At 36.4% G+C, this 16,764-nt stretch overlaps 1 protein-coding gene across 1 annotated transcript; it reads right to left on the bottom strand.

The window, feature by feature from the left end:
- Positions 1 to 2,267: 2,267 nt before the first annotated feature.
- Positions 2,268 to 8,805, bottom strand: LOC136354021 (uncharacterized). Its single transcript, XM_066305591.1, has 4 exons — positions 8,708 to 8,805; positions 4,215 to 4,703; positions 3,340 to 3,455; positions 2,268 to 2,968 (listed from the first exon to the last, which is right to left on the bottom strand). Exons 2-4 carry the CDS (start codon positions 4,668 to 4,670, stop codon positions 2,485 to 2,487), a joined length of 1,056 nt encoding a protein of 351 aa, XP_066161688.1. The 5' UTR covers positions 4,671 to 4,703; positions 8,708 to 8,805; the 3' UTR covers positions 2,268 to 2,484.
- Positions 8,806 to 16,764: the final 7,959 nt, after the last annotated feature.

Here is a 16,764-nt window from a genome sequence, read left to right as displayed (position 1 = left end):
CTCAAGGGTTAAGCTTATATAAATTGTAGTTGCATGAATCATATTAGCAACTCATTGGCTTCCTTTGGATGAGTTATAATCTATAATGTACCTTTTGGCTTATTAGCTTCATTTGGATTTTAATTATATAATGCAAGCTCATTCATCTAATTAGAACTTTAGATGAATTCTATTTATAGTTAGAGTAATTCTACGGTCCTTGAGGAGGTACCATGAGGTACCAAAAATTTAGTGCAAAATTTGGTACCTCATGGTATCTCATAGTACCTAGGTACCAAAAGGTACCAAATTTACAATAGAAAAAATGGTACCTCCTTAAGGACCGTAAAATTGCTCAGTTAGAGCAATATATACGGATATACTAAAAATTAGAGACAACTGAACTAAGTTTTTTTAGCAAGAACTCAATATGTTAACAATCTTGTTTATGTGCATTTTACATATCACTGTGCCGATCGAGCTTTGCATGAAAGCTTGTGAGGGTTTGTATTTAACATACAACAATTGGCAGGAGGGTTGGTAAGATAATGCCCAAGAATTTGTCAGTTTTGTTTAGGCATGTGAACTTTTATTTGACAGGCAAACTAGATTTGTGAAATATACTCATCTTTCTATTCAGTTTGATATTGTAAATATGCCCAGGATTCCAACCTTAAAGAGTGTTGATTTTTTTTCAGGTTTTGGCGGCATACATCAGAAAACTAATGATGTATTGTATGCATGGTTGTTAGCTCTTACATGTTAATGTAAGGGTTGTTTGACAAAAAAATCTGTCGCAATGTGAGCTGGGTCAGTTTGCATTTTGCCAAGGTGTGTTTGGAGGCTGCAGTCTCTAGGCATATGTAAGCTGTGATGTGAAGTTCTGTGTTTTATGTATTTTTTTTCAACTTCTTCAGGGTTAAATGTGATAATATGTATGACTGTTATTGTGGTCAAAACTGCTCGTCATGGGTGCCCATGTATAGAGGGAAGGTTATGCCAAAATTTTTAATAAATTATGGAATTTGTGTAATTGTGTGGTTTGCTAGCTCTTCATGCTTGTGTGTAAAAAAGCCATTTAAGCGCCTATATTAACCAGCGATCTCTCTTTCCTGTATAAGCGCATAAGTTAACTGATGATCTCTCTATATCCACATAAGAGCATATATTAACGGGTACCCCTAATGGGCGATCGATCGCCGTAGGGATGGGGTAGCGATCAGATTCGCTCCCCACCTCCCCCCTCCCTCCCTCCACCTGGTTTCTTTTTTTGGCACCGCATTACTTTCCTATTTTAATAAATTTATACACCTAAAGTTTATGAAACTAAAGTTTACACATCTAATGTTTAGAGACCAAAAGTTTATAAGTCAAAAGTTTATATATCCGATTCAAATTTGAATTTAAATATTTTTTTTATATAGTATTTTTGTACATCTAAAGTTTATAGACCTAAAGTTTATAAGTCAAAAGTTTATATACCCGTTTCAAATTTGAATTTGAATTCAAATATCCGATTCAAATTTGAATTTGAGTTGAAATACTTTTCATATATAGTATTTCTATACATCTAAAGTTTATACACCTAAAGTTTATATACCCGATTCAAATTTGAATTTGAATTATATCTGATTCAGATTTGAATTTGAATTCAAATATTTTCTGTATATAGTATTTCTATACATCTAAAGTTTATAGACCCAAAGTTTATAAGTCAAAAGTTTATATACCCGATTCAAATTTGAATTTGAATTTAAATTTTTTATATATAGTATTTTCTACACATAAATTTTTCTAACTTTTGTTTTTCAAAAAAATTTTGTGTGGTCTACTGTAGTAGAAAGAGGAGAGGAGAGGAGGAAGGGGGAGAGGGTGGACGGGTGATCGCTGGGCAGGCGGGGAGCGATCACCCGCCCATTAGCCTTTCCGCGCGTTGTTGGGCCAGATGGGATGCATGTTTGGTAACGGGTTTGCTCCCCTAGCCCGTTAACTGTGTGTGGGCTTCTTTCTCTCGCACTGCACAGCTCGCGGGGAATCTCGTCGTAGCCCATTATGACAAGCAGCCCACGCACCACCAACCCATTATCAGCCTTTCTGGTTTTTGCAAACCTTTAACGCTTTGTACACTCTGCCCGTTAGATGTATATCTAATGCACACAGGATCGACTGATAAAACCGAAGTTTGCAGGCACCTGCGGGATAGGCGGTCACATTTTATAGGGATTTAATTTGTGCATTAATTTACTGGAACTGAAACGATATTATATTGAGCGACCATACAGTAGACATACTAGATAGATAGCCCGATCGAAGTAGAAAACCCGATCGAAGCTTACATATGCATCTATGCACTTACACACTCAACACACAGGACCAAGTAATAAGTATATAACATTAACGCAAACACACGCGTACTCGTTTATTTAGTTAGGTATAGGACTAGGAGAGTACGCACTATAGTATTACACACATATATATATGCATACAGATACAGTCGTCGTGCGATCAGCTCGCCTGAGCTCCGTATTCAGATTCAGGGATCACCATCTGGCGCCTAGCCATGACGGGGAGGACCTGGAGGTAATACTCCATCTTGTACACCACCGTCAGAATCTGCTCGGCTGGCTGCTCCACGCCTCTGCCGCGGCCGCCGCTGCAGGATATCAGGGGTAGCGGGATCATGCTCCTTTGCGGCTGCTGGCTGTACCACACGATCATGCGGGCGTCGCCGAGGACTTCCTTGAGGTTGTTCACCATCTCTCTCGTCTCCGCCTCGCGCGTTAGCCCGTACGCCTGCGGGTGCTGCATCAGGTCGGCCACCTGCTGCGCCAGCTGCTTCAGCCGCTGCACATGCCCCTGGTTCTGCCTCGCGCTCCCGGCCTCCTGCACGATAAGTTCACAGGTTTGCACCACCTCCTTCGCAAGAGTGTCGCTAACGCCGCCGCCACCACTGCCCTCTTCTGCTGGGATTGATGCTGCGAACCGGCTGCTGCATATGATATTTACAATTATATTCCAACATACAAAGAAAAACGGAACTTTACTTAAATTAACAGTATTTAAGTCATGCATGCTTTCAGCGTACTTAGTACCCCTCCGTCCCAAATTACAGGGCGCCAAGTAAAATTAAACTTGGTAGCTTTGACTAATAATCATACTAACTATTATGTATGTTATATCACTATATATTCATATTTTGAAGTACTTTCATCTGATGCTATTTCATATTTATTATGATCATAGAATAAAATACAATACCGATTAAAATATGTTATTGAAAATCATGTGTAAAAAAATATAAGCCTTATAATTTAGGATAGATGGAGCACTAGTTTTAAGTATACGTGCATCTGTTCTTACCCGTTCCCGTCCGCGAGGTCCTTTTGTATCCATCCCAACACCCATTTCGCGTCTGTGGACATATCATCACGATGAGTCAAACCTCTGATGTATGAGTTCAGCTCATTTTTCTTCCTCTGAAATTAGAAACAATTATTATTCCAGCTTCTTTCTGTGCGTGTGTATATAAAAACATTATTATTCTATAAAAATATTAATTTTTGATAATCAACTCATGAGGTCAACTATATATTTCGAATTCTTCTCAAACTTATTCAAGTATCACCAAGTTTATATATAAAAATATTTAGTAGCATTTTTAACACAAAACAAACCTAATATCAGCATATATTCATGTTAGCTAATTCCGTGTTTTGGATAATACTAAATTTTCATATAAACTTAGTCAAACTTAAAAAAAAGTTTGACTTGAAAAAAAAAACTCTAAGCGACTTATAATATAAAATGAAGGTATAATACAACTTTCTTTTTTTAAAAAAAAGTCTATTCCCTCTGTCTATATAAAATAAACATATATAAGCTCAAGAAAATACTAAACATGAAACCAAGCACAAAATTATTAATTCAGACTTAGTTGAGTTGAGATAACGTATGGAAACAGGTAATTAATTAATGCACAAACTACCTCCCTAAGTCCCAAAGCACAAGACGTATCTATTAGCTTTTATATGACATGCAACATGTATATACATACCTTGAATATTAACTTCTTTCATAATATATTACAAAAATCTAAGAAAAATATTTTTAAGTACAAATATATATAATGGTATTACATGCGTGACACAAAATTTGTATAGTATATATTATTAGCAAAAATAAGCTAGAAATGTTAATTTAAAAATAATATAAGCTAGAGCTCTATATTAATTTACCTCTGGCAGGTTCCTGCAAGCGCCATCTCCAAGTAGCATCTTAAGAACAGTCATGAAGAAACGATCTTTGTGGATGTTAACGATGAGCACCATGTTGGCGACATGGAACTGCTGCAGGATGATCGAGATCCGTTTGTCCAGGGCATCGAACTTCTTGGCCTTCTTAGAGGGGGCCAAACGCTTATACCAGGGCTTCTCGATTTGGCATGCCTCAACGAGCAAGAGCGCGTCGTCGAGGGCAGTTTTTAGGCTCCTCAGCACCCCTTCCGTCGCCAGGTCGGGCGTCCACTGGTTATCCAGCTGCGTCAGGAGGTTTCTTATGTTTTGGACGTGTTCACTCAGAAGAGAGCACTGCTCCTTGCTTCGCCGAGCTGAATCCACCATCTCCACGATTCGACTCGCCAGGCTGAGGATCGCCGTCACCAGCCCAACGGTCTCTCCCACCATACCCATCATGTCTACCGATCGCGCTCCGCGCCCGTGACACTCCTTTCCAAATTAAATTCACTCAGATTGCTTCCAAAATAATCACTTATATACTCCTGTGGTTTGTAACGTAAATGACTGTGGTTTGTAACGTAAATGACTGAAATCTATCCCCATGATATACTCCCTAGTCCCTCCCTTTCTAAATATTTAACGCCGTTAATTTTTTTAAATATGTTTAACTATTCGTCTTATAAAAAAAATAAGTAATTATTAATTATTTTTCTATCATTTGATTCATTGTTAAATATACTTTCATGTATATATATAATTTTACATATTTCACAAAATTTTTGAATAAGACGAACGGTCAAACATATGCTAAAAAGTTAACGGTGTCAAATATTTGGAAACAGAGGGAGTACTTAACTAGCATTATGGCCTGCATTGTGCAGCTAGTATCATTATATTTTTTTTATCTCACGTAATAACATGTATGCATGCGGGTGCACGCTCGTGTGTGTCTGTCTATAGGAAACTACTACACCCACCCTGTATACAATTTAGTTAATTAAATGGTAATTTTTTTACCACCTCAAGGAGCCCGCACTTTCCCTTATATGGATTAATTGATTGACCAATATGCGGGGAGTTTTTTTTTATGGATTGATTGACCAATACGCGAGGAGTTTTTTTTTTTTTTTTGCTGGATTGATTGACCAATATTCTCGGAGGTTTTTTTTTTAATGGATGGATTGACCAATATGTGAGGAGTAATTCTTTTATTTGCATCCTTTAGATAGAGAGTGGAAGCTCTTGGATAGTGAAAAAATTACTCTGTTAGTGCAAGTTTAATAGTATAGCCAATACAACTATTAGCTCCAAATCATTTTTAGCCAATCTAATAGTTAATTTATATAATAGTTACCTATAAATATATATTACACCATTAATATCTGGTCCCACCTATCATATATACATAGTGTTGTGGAGTTCGTGTTATAACTGACTACAAATTTATAGCCCGCTTCTTTTCTCTCTCCTCTCTTATCTTCTCCAGTAGTACTTATTGTTTATGTTGTACTTGCTCTAAGGTGAGGGTTGAGTGTTGCATTCTCCTAGACGAGGCTCCTTCCCATTAACTATATGTGGTAACAAAATTGCAATTCACATGTCAAAGTGCAGTCAAAAAGTTTACGGTTGATCTATTTTTGTCCAACCCAAACAAATACTATACGTGTCGTTTTTATAACAAAAGATTATTAAATGATGGTTACAGAAGTTATACATGTTGGTAAAATAATAACTAGACGATGAATACCGAAGTTATACGTGGTTAGTAAAATGATCGCTGAACGGATGGATGTGGGAGTGATTCGTGTCAGTAAAAAAGTTACTAAAAGATATTTGCGGGAATTCTGCATTGGTTTCTTCAGGGAAAATCCTCCGAAACTACCTATACTTAAAAATATAGGTGAATAGCTAATACGGTCCGGTCCTTGAAGTTATGTTTTGGGCTTAGTTAGTTCTTGATGTTTTAAATTGTCCAAATAAATCATTCAAATTAATTATTTGGTATAATATATTCCTTAGACCCATAAAAATATCACGTGAGCATGCTAAGTCATCCTCGCATGCAGCAGTACAAATGAAATGACCATTGTACCCTTATATACCATTTAGAAAATAAAGAAAAGACAAACAGAAAAAATAACATGCCAGCCCAGGCCAAACATTGTTGCGAATGGGTGGCCGACAAAGGAATTTACACGATCAGTCATAAGTGACAATTCCAAAACGATCATGCACGTGTAAAACATTTATCTTCTTTTTTTTTCTTTTCTATATGGTATATAAGGGTAGAATGGTCATTTCATTCATACCGCTGCATGCGAGGATGACTTGGTATACTTACGTGGCATTTTTTTAGTCCAAGGACTATATTAACCCAAATGATTAATTTGGAGGACTTGTTTGGACAATTTGAAACATCAAGGACTAAACTGAGCCCGAAGTAAAACTTCAGGGGCCGTATTAGATATTCACCCTTATCTATAGATGAAAATCTAATATTTTTTTTGCTTTCATCCTTATTATGTGCATCACTTTGAAGTTCGAATTAATTCCTTAAGGTATAGAAAATGTGTTGCCTCTGATTAAAGATACTAAGGGGAGTTGAATCTTAAGGTATCAGATTTTCTTGAAACCCCTTTTATTTTATCAGACAAGTCAACGTAATTAGACTCGCTCATGAAAATACGCAGACAGTTCCCTGTCAAGACATAACCTCATTTCCACCGGTGGGTGGCTTAAACATGCACCTATGAAAATCATTTTTTTACAAGCGGGCGGCTTAAGCTACTCGCCTATGAAAATAAAATTTCCAAAATTTAACACATATATACACATAACTTTTTCGTATAAAATCATATGAAGACAAACTTTATATCAAAATTGTATATCTCGTCAAGATCTATAATTTTGTAGTTAACAACGTTTTTCGTTTGAGATGGTTTAGAGATACAAATATTCGATCTATTTTATAAAATCTCAGAATTATATATGTTTCAAATAACCTCCAATAAAGATGTATTAATTCTATATCAAAGTTGTAGGGCTCAACACTAGATCTACAACTTCCTAATTGATAACATTTTCATTTAAGATCATTTGGAAAGGTGAAGTCAAAAGAACAACATCTTAATTATAAACTCTTGGTAGTGTGAGATGGTTAGGATATATGGATGTGTGGACATGAGATCTTAGTTGAAATCTTATACATCGTATGTGTCCATACTTTGTGAAGAAATGGTATAGCTAATGAATATTAATTTGTGCCTACTAAAATTTAAAATATTTTTTCAGTTTTGTTTTGGCGCAAAATAAAATATAAAAAGTAAAAATTCATTTTGACGGGTGGGAGGCTTAAACGACCGTACATGAAAATTCACAAACATGCAGGCTGTTCAGTCGTGAAATTTTAACAGACAGTTGCTCACAAGCGGCTAGCCGTTTGTGAAAAATGAGTTTTAGTCATATGATAATCTTTTATGTAATCATGAACTAATTAATTTAATCTTACACGTTAGGACCATCCGGATCGTAAAAATGCACTCCCTCCGTTCATGTTATAAGTCGCTTTGATTTTTTTCGTAGTCAAACTATTTTAGTTTAACTAAGTTTAAATTAGCAATATTATGATATAAAATTAGCTTCATTAAATGTAACATTGAATATATTTTGATAGCATGTTTGTTTGGTATTAAAAATGATACTGTATTTTTCTACACATTTGATCAAACTTAAACAAGTTTGATTAAAAATTCAACGTGACTTATAATATACTCCCTCCATCTACTTTTGATAGTCATATTTCATCTTGGCACACAGATCAAGAATAAGTGATTCTACTTATCATCCATTTAAACATGCTACTAGTCATTCCTCGTAAACAAACGATTTATTAATATTTACATTTCTCGATACCAATGTAACTAATCTTGTGTGGAAGAATAGAGAGTCACGCATTAAATCCAAGAAAGACATTAAGATGATAAGTTATTGGATTGAAATATACTTATCAAAAATAAAATTTTTAGATTTGAAAATATGACTATCAAAAGTAGATGGAGGGAGTAAAATATTATAAAACGGAGGGAGTACACATTTTATACGTAATATCATCGTTCATCTGTAAACTGATCGAGACGACAACAATATAGTAGAGAAGGTTACTTCACGATTAGAAATAATCGAAACTATTACTTACTTTTACTGATCGTAATACTCTCTCCATCTACTTTTGATAGTCATATTCCCAAATCTGAAAATTTTATTTTTAATAAGCATATTTCAATCCAACAACTTATCATCTTAATGGCTTTCTTAAATTTAATGCGTGCCTCTCCATTCTTCCACACAAGATTGGCTATATAGGCATCGAGAAATGTAAATATTAATGAATCGCTTGTTTACGAGAAATGACTAGTAGCACGTTTAAATAGATGATAAGTAGAATCACTTGTCCTTGATCCGTGTGACAAGATGAAATATGACTAGTCGCTTACCAGCCTTCGACCTTGTCAGAACTCGTAGCGATATATAGGATATAGTATAGCTAGCTCTCCCGAGCACTAAACAGATGGATGAGATCTCGTTTGCCTTTGCTTCTGGCAAAGCTTACAGGCAGCCAGCACGGGCTGCACGGTATTTATTCTTGCACGCATAGCATACGCCTGAAAAACGCCAAAGCAGTCCGTGTCGTGCATGTCTGTTCTCCGAATGAATCACATATCTATAAAAGATTATCCCTACTGAGTATACTTAATTAATTACTATGCGTTTTTATTAAGTCACATCATCGTAATTAATTATTTCTATAAAAGATTATCCCCATTGAGTATACTTAATTAATTATTTTTTATTAAGTCACGACACCTTAATTATTTTTTTGTCCTCAGATAATTAATCTATTTTTTTCTTGCATTAAGCCATATCACCTTAGTTTTAGTTTTGTTTTGAATTGAATGATCAATCTATATATGACTTAAATTATTATAAATACAATTATAACTTTTAATCATCAAAGATGAAAATTATATAAGTATATAAAGTTATCTCATCTAGCTAACTTATATTTTATTTCTACTAGAAAAGATGCTTGTGCGTTGTAACGGGTAAAGTCAATTTAATTTGTACATATGTGTCGGTGGATAAATAATTACAATCTACTGTTTTGTTTATTCTTGTCCGAATCATTTATAACTAAGTAAAGACTATTTTGTGTGCAAATATTTTTTATGCATGTTCTTAACGACTCGAAAGCAAATACTATAAAATAAAGTACGATAAAAAAGCCAAAAAGTCAAATTTAAAATTAAGTTCTAAAATTTAAAATTGGCTTATAAGAATAAGCATAAGCCAAACAATGAGGCCTTTAAACATGAGCTTGATTTGTCGTCCAATTTTATCTCAACTTAGGCAGGAATTGATGATTCGTTCATCCTTTATTTCGGTTGGCATTTTCTTTTCAAAAGTAAATAATGATTATTATGGATTATTGTAACGATATCCCTGATAGTGGGATAGTACGTATGAGCATGTGTGGAAACTGACTTGAAATCATGCTAACATGTCCTAGGAATTGTGCCGCATAATATGAATAGAATTAGATGATCTAGGCAACTATGTACGTGATATCCACATGGACTATGCGAGTTTCATTCGCTTGGTATCCGCATCACACGGACTCTCTTTCGTAGTTCGCTCATGAGTCATGACCTTGCAATGAATGTTAGGCGTGACGGGAATCCGATACGGACAACATACCATAGTTTTGACAAAAACATCTTCAATTTTTAAGTCATGGACGAGGACGACGCAGTCCCAATCGGGCACTATCGGGTATACGGAAAATCGCGTGCGCGAGGGCGTTGCAGGCCCAATCGCGGCGGCGCGCAAAGGCGCGTGTGGAAAACAGACTCGGGCACGGGCCTGATTGTTGCCTGCGGCAAGGAGCGCGTGAAAAGGTGCGGGCCCAATTAATTCATGCACGTCTCGGATAAGAGGGACACTCTAACATAAGAAAAAATTAAGGAAATGATTTGATAGAAACATAAAACTAAAATCGATTCAAATACGGATGACGTATCATAATTCTAGCGGAAACAACTTTAATTTCTATAATACTCCATTCCAAATTGATCTACATATAGTTTTTTTGAGGTTATTCCTAAATGATCTACATATTTGTGTTCATTTATTAGAGTCTATTCGTTATTTGTGCATTGGAGTAAATGGACATTGATGCATGCATCCATGCACACAAGTATTTATAACCCACATGCAATATCTTGATTTGCTATTGGCTAGGAAATATTGGTGCATGCATTGAGTTTGTTGCTAGAGTAAATATAGTATGAGAGAGTTATTAGCTTTTCTTGGTCTTTGTGTACCTATGAAATATGTAGATCAATTTGGAATGGAGGGAGTAGTAGAGATAAGCATACAAAGTTTTCGCCACAACACGTAGTGTTTCATCTAGTTTTCATACAGTATCAGCTACCCCATTGTTAACGACCAAATTTGGTAAGATCGACATCGAGGAGGAAGATTAGATCGAAGTGGAATCCAAGACGAAGATTATTTCAGAAACAGAGCAAGAATCGGCTAGAGTCCAAATCGGTTATGTTCAGATCGACTGAGTTCGAGTTAGATAAGGATAGCCGATGCAGCCGATTCTGACAATATGACTCGGTATACGTCATCGAGTTAAGTTGGTGTGCTTTACGGTGATTGCTACGTAAGGATAGAGTCCTAAGGAGGCGATTGTATCTATTAATTAGGATATTTTATGTAATTTCCTTAGAGATATGTTTGGGCAAAAGTCTGCCGTAAAGACTTATGATATCTTAGAGTTTGTTAGAGATAATAGTCGTGTCCGGTATGGACATATCTTGTAATTCTCGAGTATAAATAGATCCCGAGCCCTATGTAATAATTAACACACACGTTCAATACAATTCGGCGCATCGCCACCTTTTTTTGCTTTAGTTTTATTTCAACGAGTTCTTGCTTTTGGGTTGAGCTGCATCGGTTTCGATCTTCAACAAGAGGTAAAACTTGTTATGGCGGCTTGCGTTCTCGGGATTAGTGCTTCCATCTTTATGACACTCTAATCTTGTTTATGTAATCTGTTGAGTTATCATATATTTTATATAATCTCTAACAATATCGTTATCTAACCTACAATCGACCAGCATCTGTCGGTAGATTGCAGCTGATCAGGTTAGATATTGACGTTTATTTAGATTATATAGGATATCTACCACTCTATAAAACTTCCAGTGGCTTGATTGTCTAGATGTTGTTCTTCTTTTCATACTTAATGTTGTATCAGTTGAGTTTGATCTATTAAGTCGTGCTTAGAATATCAATTTCTAGCCTGCCTTCTGGTTGCCGATTAGGGTAGTATCGGGGTTTCAGCCGATCTTACCTGATTTAACTACTTTTATTCCATGTGCATGATTGACATGTTAAGTCTGCCCTTTACATTAAGATCTTATTATATTTGAGTATATTAAGCTTTTGTTTGATATATTTTACTTGTTTTAATATCTTAATATAGAGTGGTATCGGAGTATTAGCCAATACATGCTAGATCTATCTGATCGGCTATGCTATGAACATATATAGTTCTATTATTAACATATATTTCGATCTAAGTGATTTATACTTTCTCGGCATGGCGTCCGATCTATCCCAATCACTTGATTTAAGTATATGTCAATATAGGGAGTATATATTGTTAATATCTACAGCCGATCGAGTAGATTTAGTTTTTCCTTATTTATTCATGATTGCCGATCGATGCATATATGACATCGGCTCAAAGGTAAATGATATGTCATCGGCATCTAGCCGATCGGCTATCGTTTATAGGATTAACTGCGGTTTCTTTGTCTTTATTTCTTGTTGATTGCAGGATCAAATCAACTGGCACGCTCATACACCCGAAGGCGAGTTTTGGACCTGCACTGGAGTTAAGCAAATCTCCCAGGCCGCCGTGTTCGATTTCCACATCAACACCCATGCGCTTCTATCAAGAGAAGTAAATGCTAATAAGTACTGCCTCCATTCCAAAATAAAAATAACTTTGTTTTTTAATAAACTGCTTGTGTCCAGATGTGGTATAACTTTTTTTTACCGAATCTAGGTATTTTCAGCTAATCATATGCTTAAGAAAGGAATCTCTAAATAATTTAAACTTTGATCACTGAAATAACTAACAAGGAATGTTTTTCCATAATCTAATTAATATTTGCTAAATAACCTGTGGGACCAATAGGCCTTGCCAGCGCAAGTCTTCGTCCACCCTAGGTCTTCGTCCACCCTAGGTCTTCGTCTGCCCTAGGTCTACGTCTATTCTCGATTTAGTAAGCCAGGTCTTAATTGGGGCCACTGCCAGCGACAGTCGTAAGTCCACCCTAGGTCTTCGTCTTCTTGTCGGCAAACTGTGCATGTGTACAGAAAACGTACGGAGCTTCTAGATAGGCTGTAAGTTAAAATGTATACATGGAAATTTACGACTGTGGGAGGGTAAACTCCTCAAGTGGAGGACAGCCGAGGCTCCGCCGGGAGTAGCGGATGAGATTCGAGAGCTTAGTGAATGAAGCTATGTAATGTAGAGGGGGTCGGGCCCCTTGGGAACGATGAGACAAAATGAGTTTATACGAGCGGCGGACAGCCTCCATGGTGGCAAGGTGTGGCCTCCCCTCCTCAGGTCCCGATTGGTGGCGGGCAGCCTACCCTCTTGCTGGGCTCGGTGGGTGGCAGACGGCCTCAACAACAGTGCGGCGGATGACCTTCCAATGTCGCTACACCAGTAGCTCAAATCCATGCGTCCTCGTCATCGGTTTCGTTCTCTTATTTCCAGTGATTTTTAGTTCTTGATGCTAATCTGTGCATGTTTGATGTCTGTGTGTTGTTAGATGAATGGATGATGGCGTGGTTGTTGATGATGAATGAGTTCTTGGATGTGGTGCTCGGGATGCTTAAGGGATGTTATCGCTTGGGATGTGTTCTCTGTGTTGATGCTTTGGGGATGTTGACGTGGGTGTTGGTACGTTGATGGCTGATCGAGCCGATGCATTGATCGAGCAGTCAAGCCTTTTTATGTTTGTTGCATATGCTTCATAGAAGTCGGTTGTTAGATGCTTCGTATATGTATATACTAGGTGATTCCCCGCGTTTTGCTGCGGGAATTACTAAGTAATTCTCAATTTGTTTTACATTTAAGTTAGGAGTAAAAAAATAAAACATCAGGATTTATTAGTCAAATGATACCCGTGTTTTAATGTGAAACATATCGATAAGTATATATTAAATATTGTAAAAGTGATAGATAGATTTATGAAAATATTGTGCAAATGATATGAGGGGTGATGATTGGATATACTTGTATTTTGATTTATAGAATTAAATAAATTATAGATCATGTTGTATGCTTGCATGAGATTAAACATGTAATTATTGCTAGTAGGTGATGATGTGGTATGGTTGCATGTTGAGTTTTAGGCTTAGTGGGCATTAACCTTATAGAAAGCATAGATATGTATGTGTGTGTGTGTATAAAAGAGAATGAAGAAAAACATAACTAGTTACCTAGTTAGAAGAGAGGAGAACAATCCTATAAAAACTGACTGAAATTAATTTAAAAATATAATAGCAAATTTGTACCAAAAATTGATCAACAAAAGCTATAATCCCCCCTCCCCTCCAAAAAAACACTCCAAACACTTTTACGACGTATTTATTTTTTATCAAAAGGACAGGAGCTATAAACTAACAAATTAAGGAGAATAGAACAAAGTCTAACATGGATCAAAGAAAGAACATTGAGGAGAAAGAAGGCTAAACTTATGTGATACTTTTTAAATTACTTCATTATTCATACAATATGCATATGCCATTTCATAAAATTTTAACTCTAAAATTGACCCATATGTTAGAAACTAAATAAACAAAAAGATAAATTCAACTGGAAATATTCACACGATAGACTTTTTTTATAAAGCACCAGAGTATATAAAAAAGAGTATTGTTGACAACTAAAATTTGGCTAGATATGGAAAATAACCTGAGCCTTCTGCATAGTGCAAGTCCGACCAAAGGTATACGGCCGATCCGACTAGCAACCCCAAGACCGAGTCCAATTAAGTCTATTCTTGTGTTTACTTACTTGGACCCGATGTTTTTTGATTCCTATTTGATCTCTAAACCCAATAGGATGTGGAGGAAACTTATAGATGCAAGACCAACACTTTTATAAGGGTTATGGCTGATTTAATTCTAACCCCTGAATCCTACACTTGACAATCAATCGAATCGTTGTTTTTCCTTTATTTTTCAACCATATTTTCTACTTTACATTCTATAGCTGCATATAGTACCTAATTCATCCATCTTTGTCAATTTATGGTGTAAATCATCCGTCCTCGCTACGAGAGTGCGATACCCAGCCCTTGTAGGTTTGTCCTCTAAATTGATCTAAATCGTTCTAAAGGCTGGTTTAATCTCTCATTGGCTCCGCTAGTCGATTTTCATATTTTCTAAACCCATCCTAATCGAGAGCTTTTCTATATCGAGGTGGTTGATGACTTTGTTAACATCTCAAATATTTAGGTGAGACCGTGTTAATTGCAATAGTCTCCAACACAAATTGACGACACTGTTGATCGAGATTTTCAGCCATCCAATATGGCCAAAATGAATCTAGAATGTTTTTTGATTCCTAATTGATCTCTAAACCTAATAGGACGTGGAGAAAACTTGTGGACGCAAGACCAACCCTTTTATAAGGGTTATGGCTGATTTAATTCTAACCCCCAAATCCTACACTTGACAATCAATCCAATCGTTGTTTTTCTTTTATTTTTCAACCATGTTTTCTACTTTACATTCTATAGCTGCATAGCACCTAATTCATCCATCTTTGTCAATTTACGGTGTAAATCATCCATTCTCGCTACGAGAGTGCGATACCCGGCCCTTGTAGGTTTGTCCTCTAAATTGATCTAAATCATTCTAAAGGCTGGTTTGATCTCTCATTGGCTCCGCTAGTCGATTTTCATATTTTCTAAACCCATCCTAATCGAGAGTTTTTCTATATCAAGGTGGTTGATGACTTTGTTAGCATCACAAATATTTAGGTGAGACCGTGTTAATTGCAATAGTCTCCAACACAAATTGACAACACTGTTGATCAAGATTTTCAGCCATCCAATATGGCCAAAATGAATCTACAAGCTGAGGAACGAGCTTAGCTCGGTTGGAACATTCGCTGTGGTGTGAACGGTCGGTCGCTAGTTGGACTCATGGGGCTTCACCTCGATGGGTTTTTCCCGTCTTTTCTTCGGGGTTGTCCTTAGGGTAGTCTCGACTAGAAAATAGGGTACACATGCGTACGCGTTCAGTAGCGGTCCTGAGTGTCTCTACTATTATAAAAATTGAAGATGTTTTTGTCGGTACTTTTGGTACGTCATCCGTGTATGAGTCGGTTTTCATGTTCGTTCGCTTTTGGAAACATAAATCCGTATTTGAGTCAGTTTTTAAGTTCGTTCGCTTTTAGAAATATAGAAGGAATCGTATAAGAAATCTTTTCAAAAAACTCGCATGCTAACTTGAGATGATCAGACTGCTGTTTGCAGCACATGATTTTCTAGCAAAATATATATCCAAGCGAATTTAACACAGTGAATTTCACCTTAACTAAACCATATCTCTATCTCTATCTCTACTATTATAAAAAATAAATATGTTTTTGCCGGTATTTTGGTCCGTCATCTGTGTTTGAGTCAGTTTTTAAGTATGTTCGCTTTTAGAAATACAGATCTGTATTTGAGTAAGATTTTAAGTCCGTTTGCTTTTGGAAATAAAAAAAAGTCGTATAAGAAATCTTTTTTAAAAAAACTTGCATGCTAATTTGAGATAAATGTCAGACTCCTAACTGCTTCTCATGATTTTCTAAAATAAAATATCCAAGCGAATTTCCATGGTGAATTTCACCCTAGCTAAACCGTATAACAATTACAAGATTAAAATAATATTTACCCGTTGCAATGCACGAGTATTTTTTGTAGCCTTAAAAAAATGAATCTACAAGCTGTTACCGCTGCATATATTAATCAGATCGGCAAGATCGTTTGGTTCTTGCCGCTGATCTATCCGACCGCTTTCGCGGAAGCCGGTCTAACCTACACCATAATACCAGTCCGACCGGGATGACCGACAGGCAGCAGGCAATATCAATCTGTTAGTGTATGCGTGTGTTCTTACCGAGGACAATAGGAAATCAGCAAAGTTAATTTTTGATCAAATTGGCTACATACAAACATCAAGTGTACCAAAGAAATGTTTCTGGGCTGAGGTTAATACGGCTGAAATTAATCAAGGGAGGTTTTCTCCGACTATGACAAGTGAAGACGAGAAGGACATGCTCACCATGGATGACTAAATATTGACCGAGGAGGAGCGACAAGAGCTTCAAAACAAGTGGCAAAGATTGAGAAGGCAATGCTCACAAGCTTTATCAAGACCAATCAAAGCATCTCTAAAAGAGACTTCC

The sequence above is a fragment of the Oryza sativa genome, chromosome 11, assembly GCF_034140825.1.
Source record: "Oryza sativa Japonica Group chromosome 11, ASM3414082v1".
Lineage (NCBI taxonomy): Eukaryota > Viridiplantae > Streptophyta > Magnoliopsida > Poales > Poaceae > Oryza > Oryza sativa.
The sequence above is the reverse complement of the archived record's forward strand: the minus strand, read 5'-3'. Positions and strand labels throughout refer to the sequence as shown.

What these genes read in the sequence shown, in the direction of transcription:
- LOC136354021 (XM_066305591.1), bottom strand. Translation starts at nt 4,670, where the DNA reads ATGATGGGTATGGTGGGAGAGACCGTTGGGCTGGTGACGGCGATCCTC. An exon ending in CTTGCAGGAACCTGCCAGAG is followed by an intron (nt 3,456 to 4,214) that starts GTAAATTAATAT and finishes TTCTAATTTCAG; the next exon opens with AGGAAGAAAAATGAGCTGAA. An exon ending in GACCTCGCGGACGGGAACGG is followed by an intron (nt 2,969 to 3,339) that starts GTAAGAACAGAT and finishes TATCATATGCAG; the next exon opens with CAGCCGGTTCGCAGCATCAA.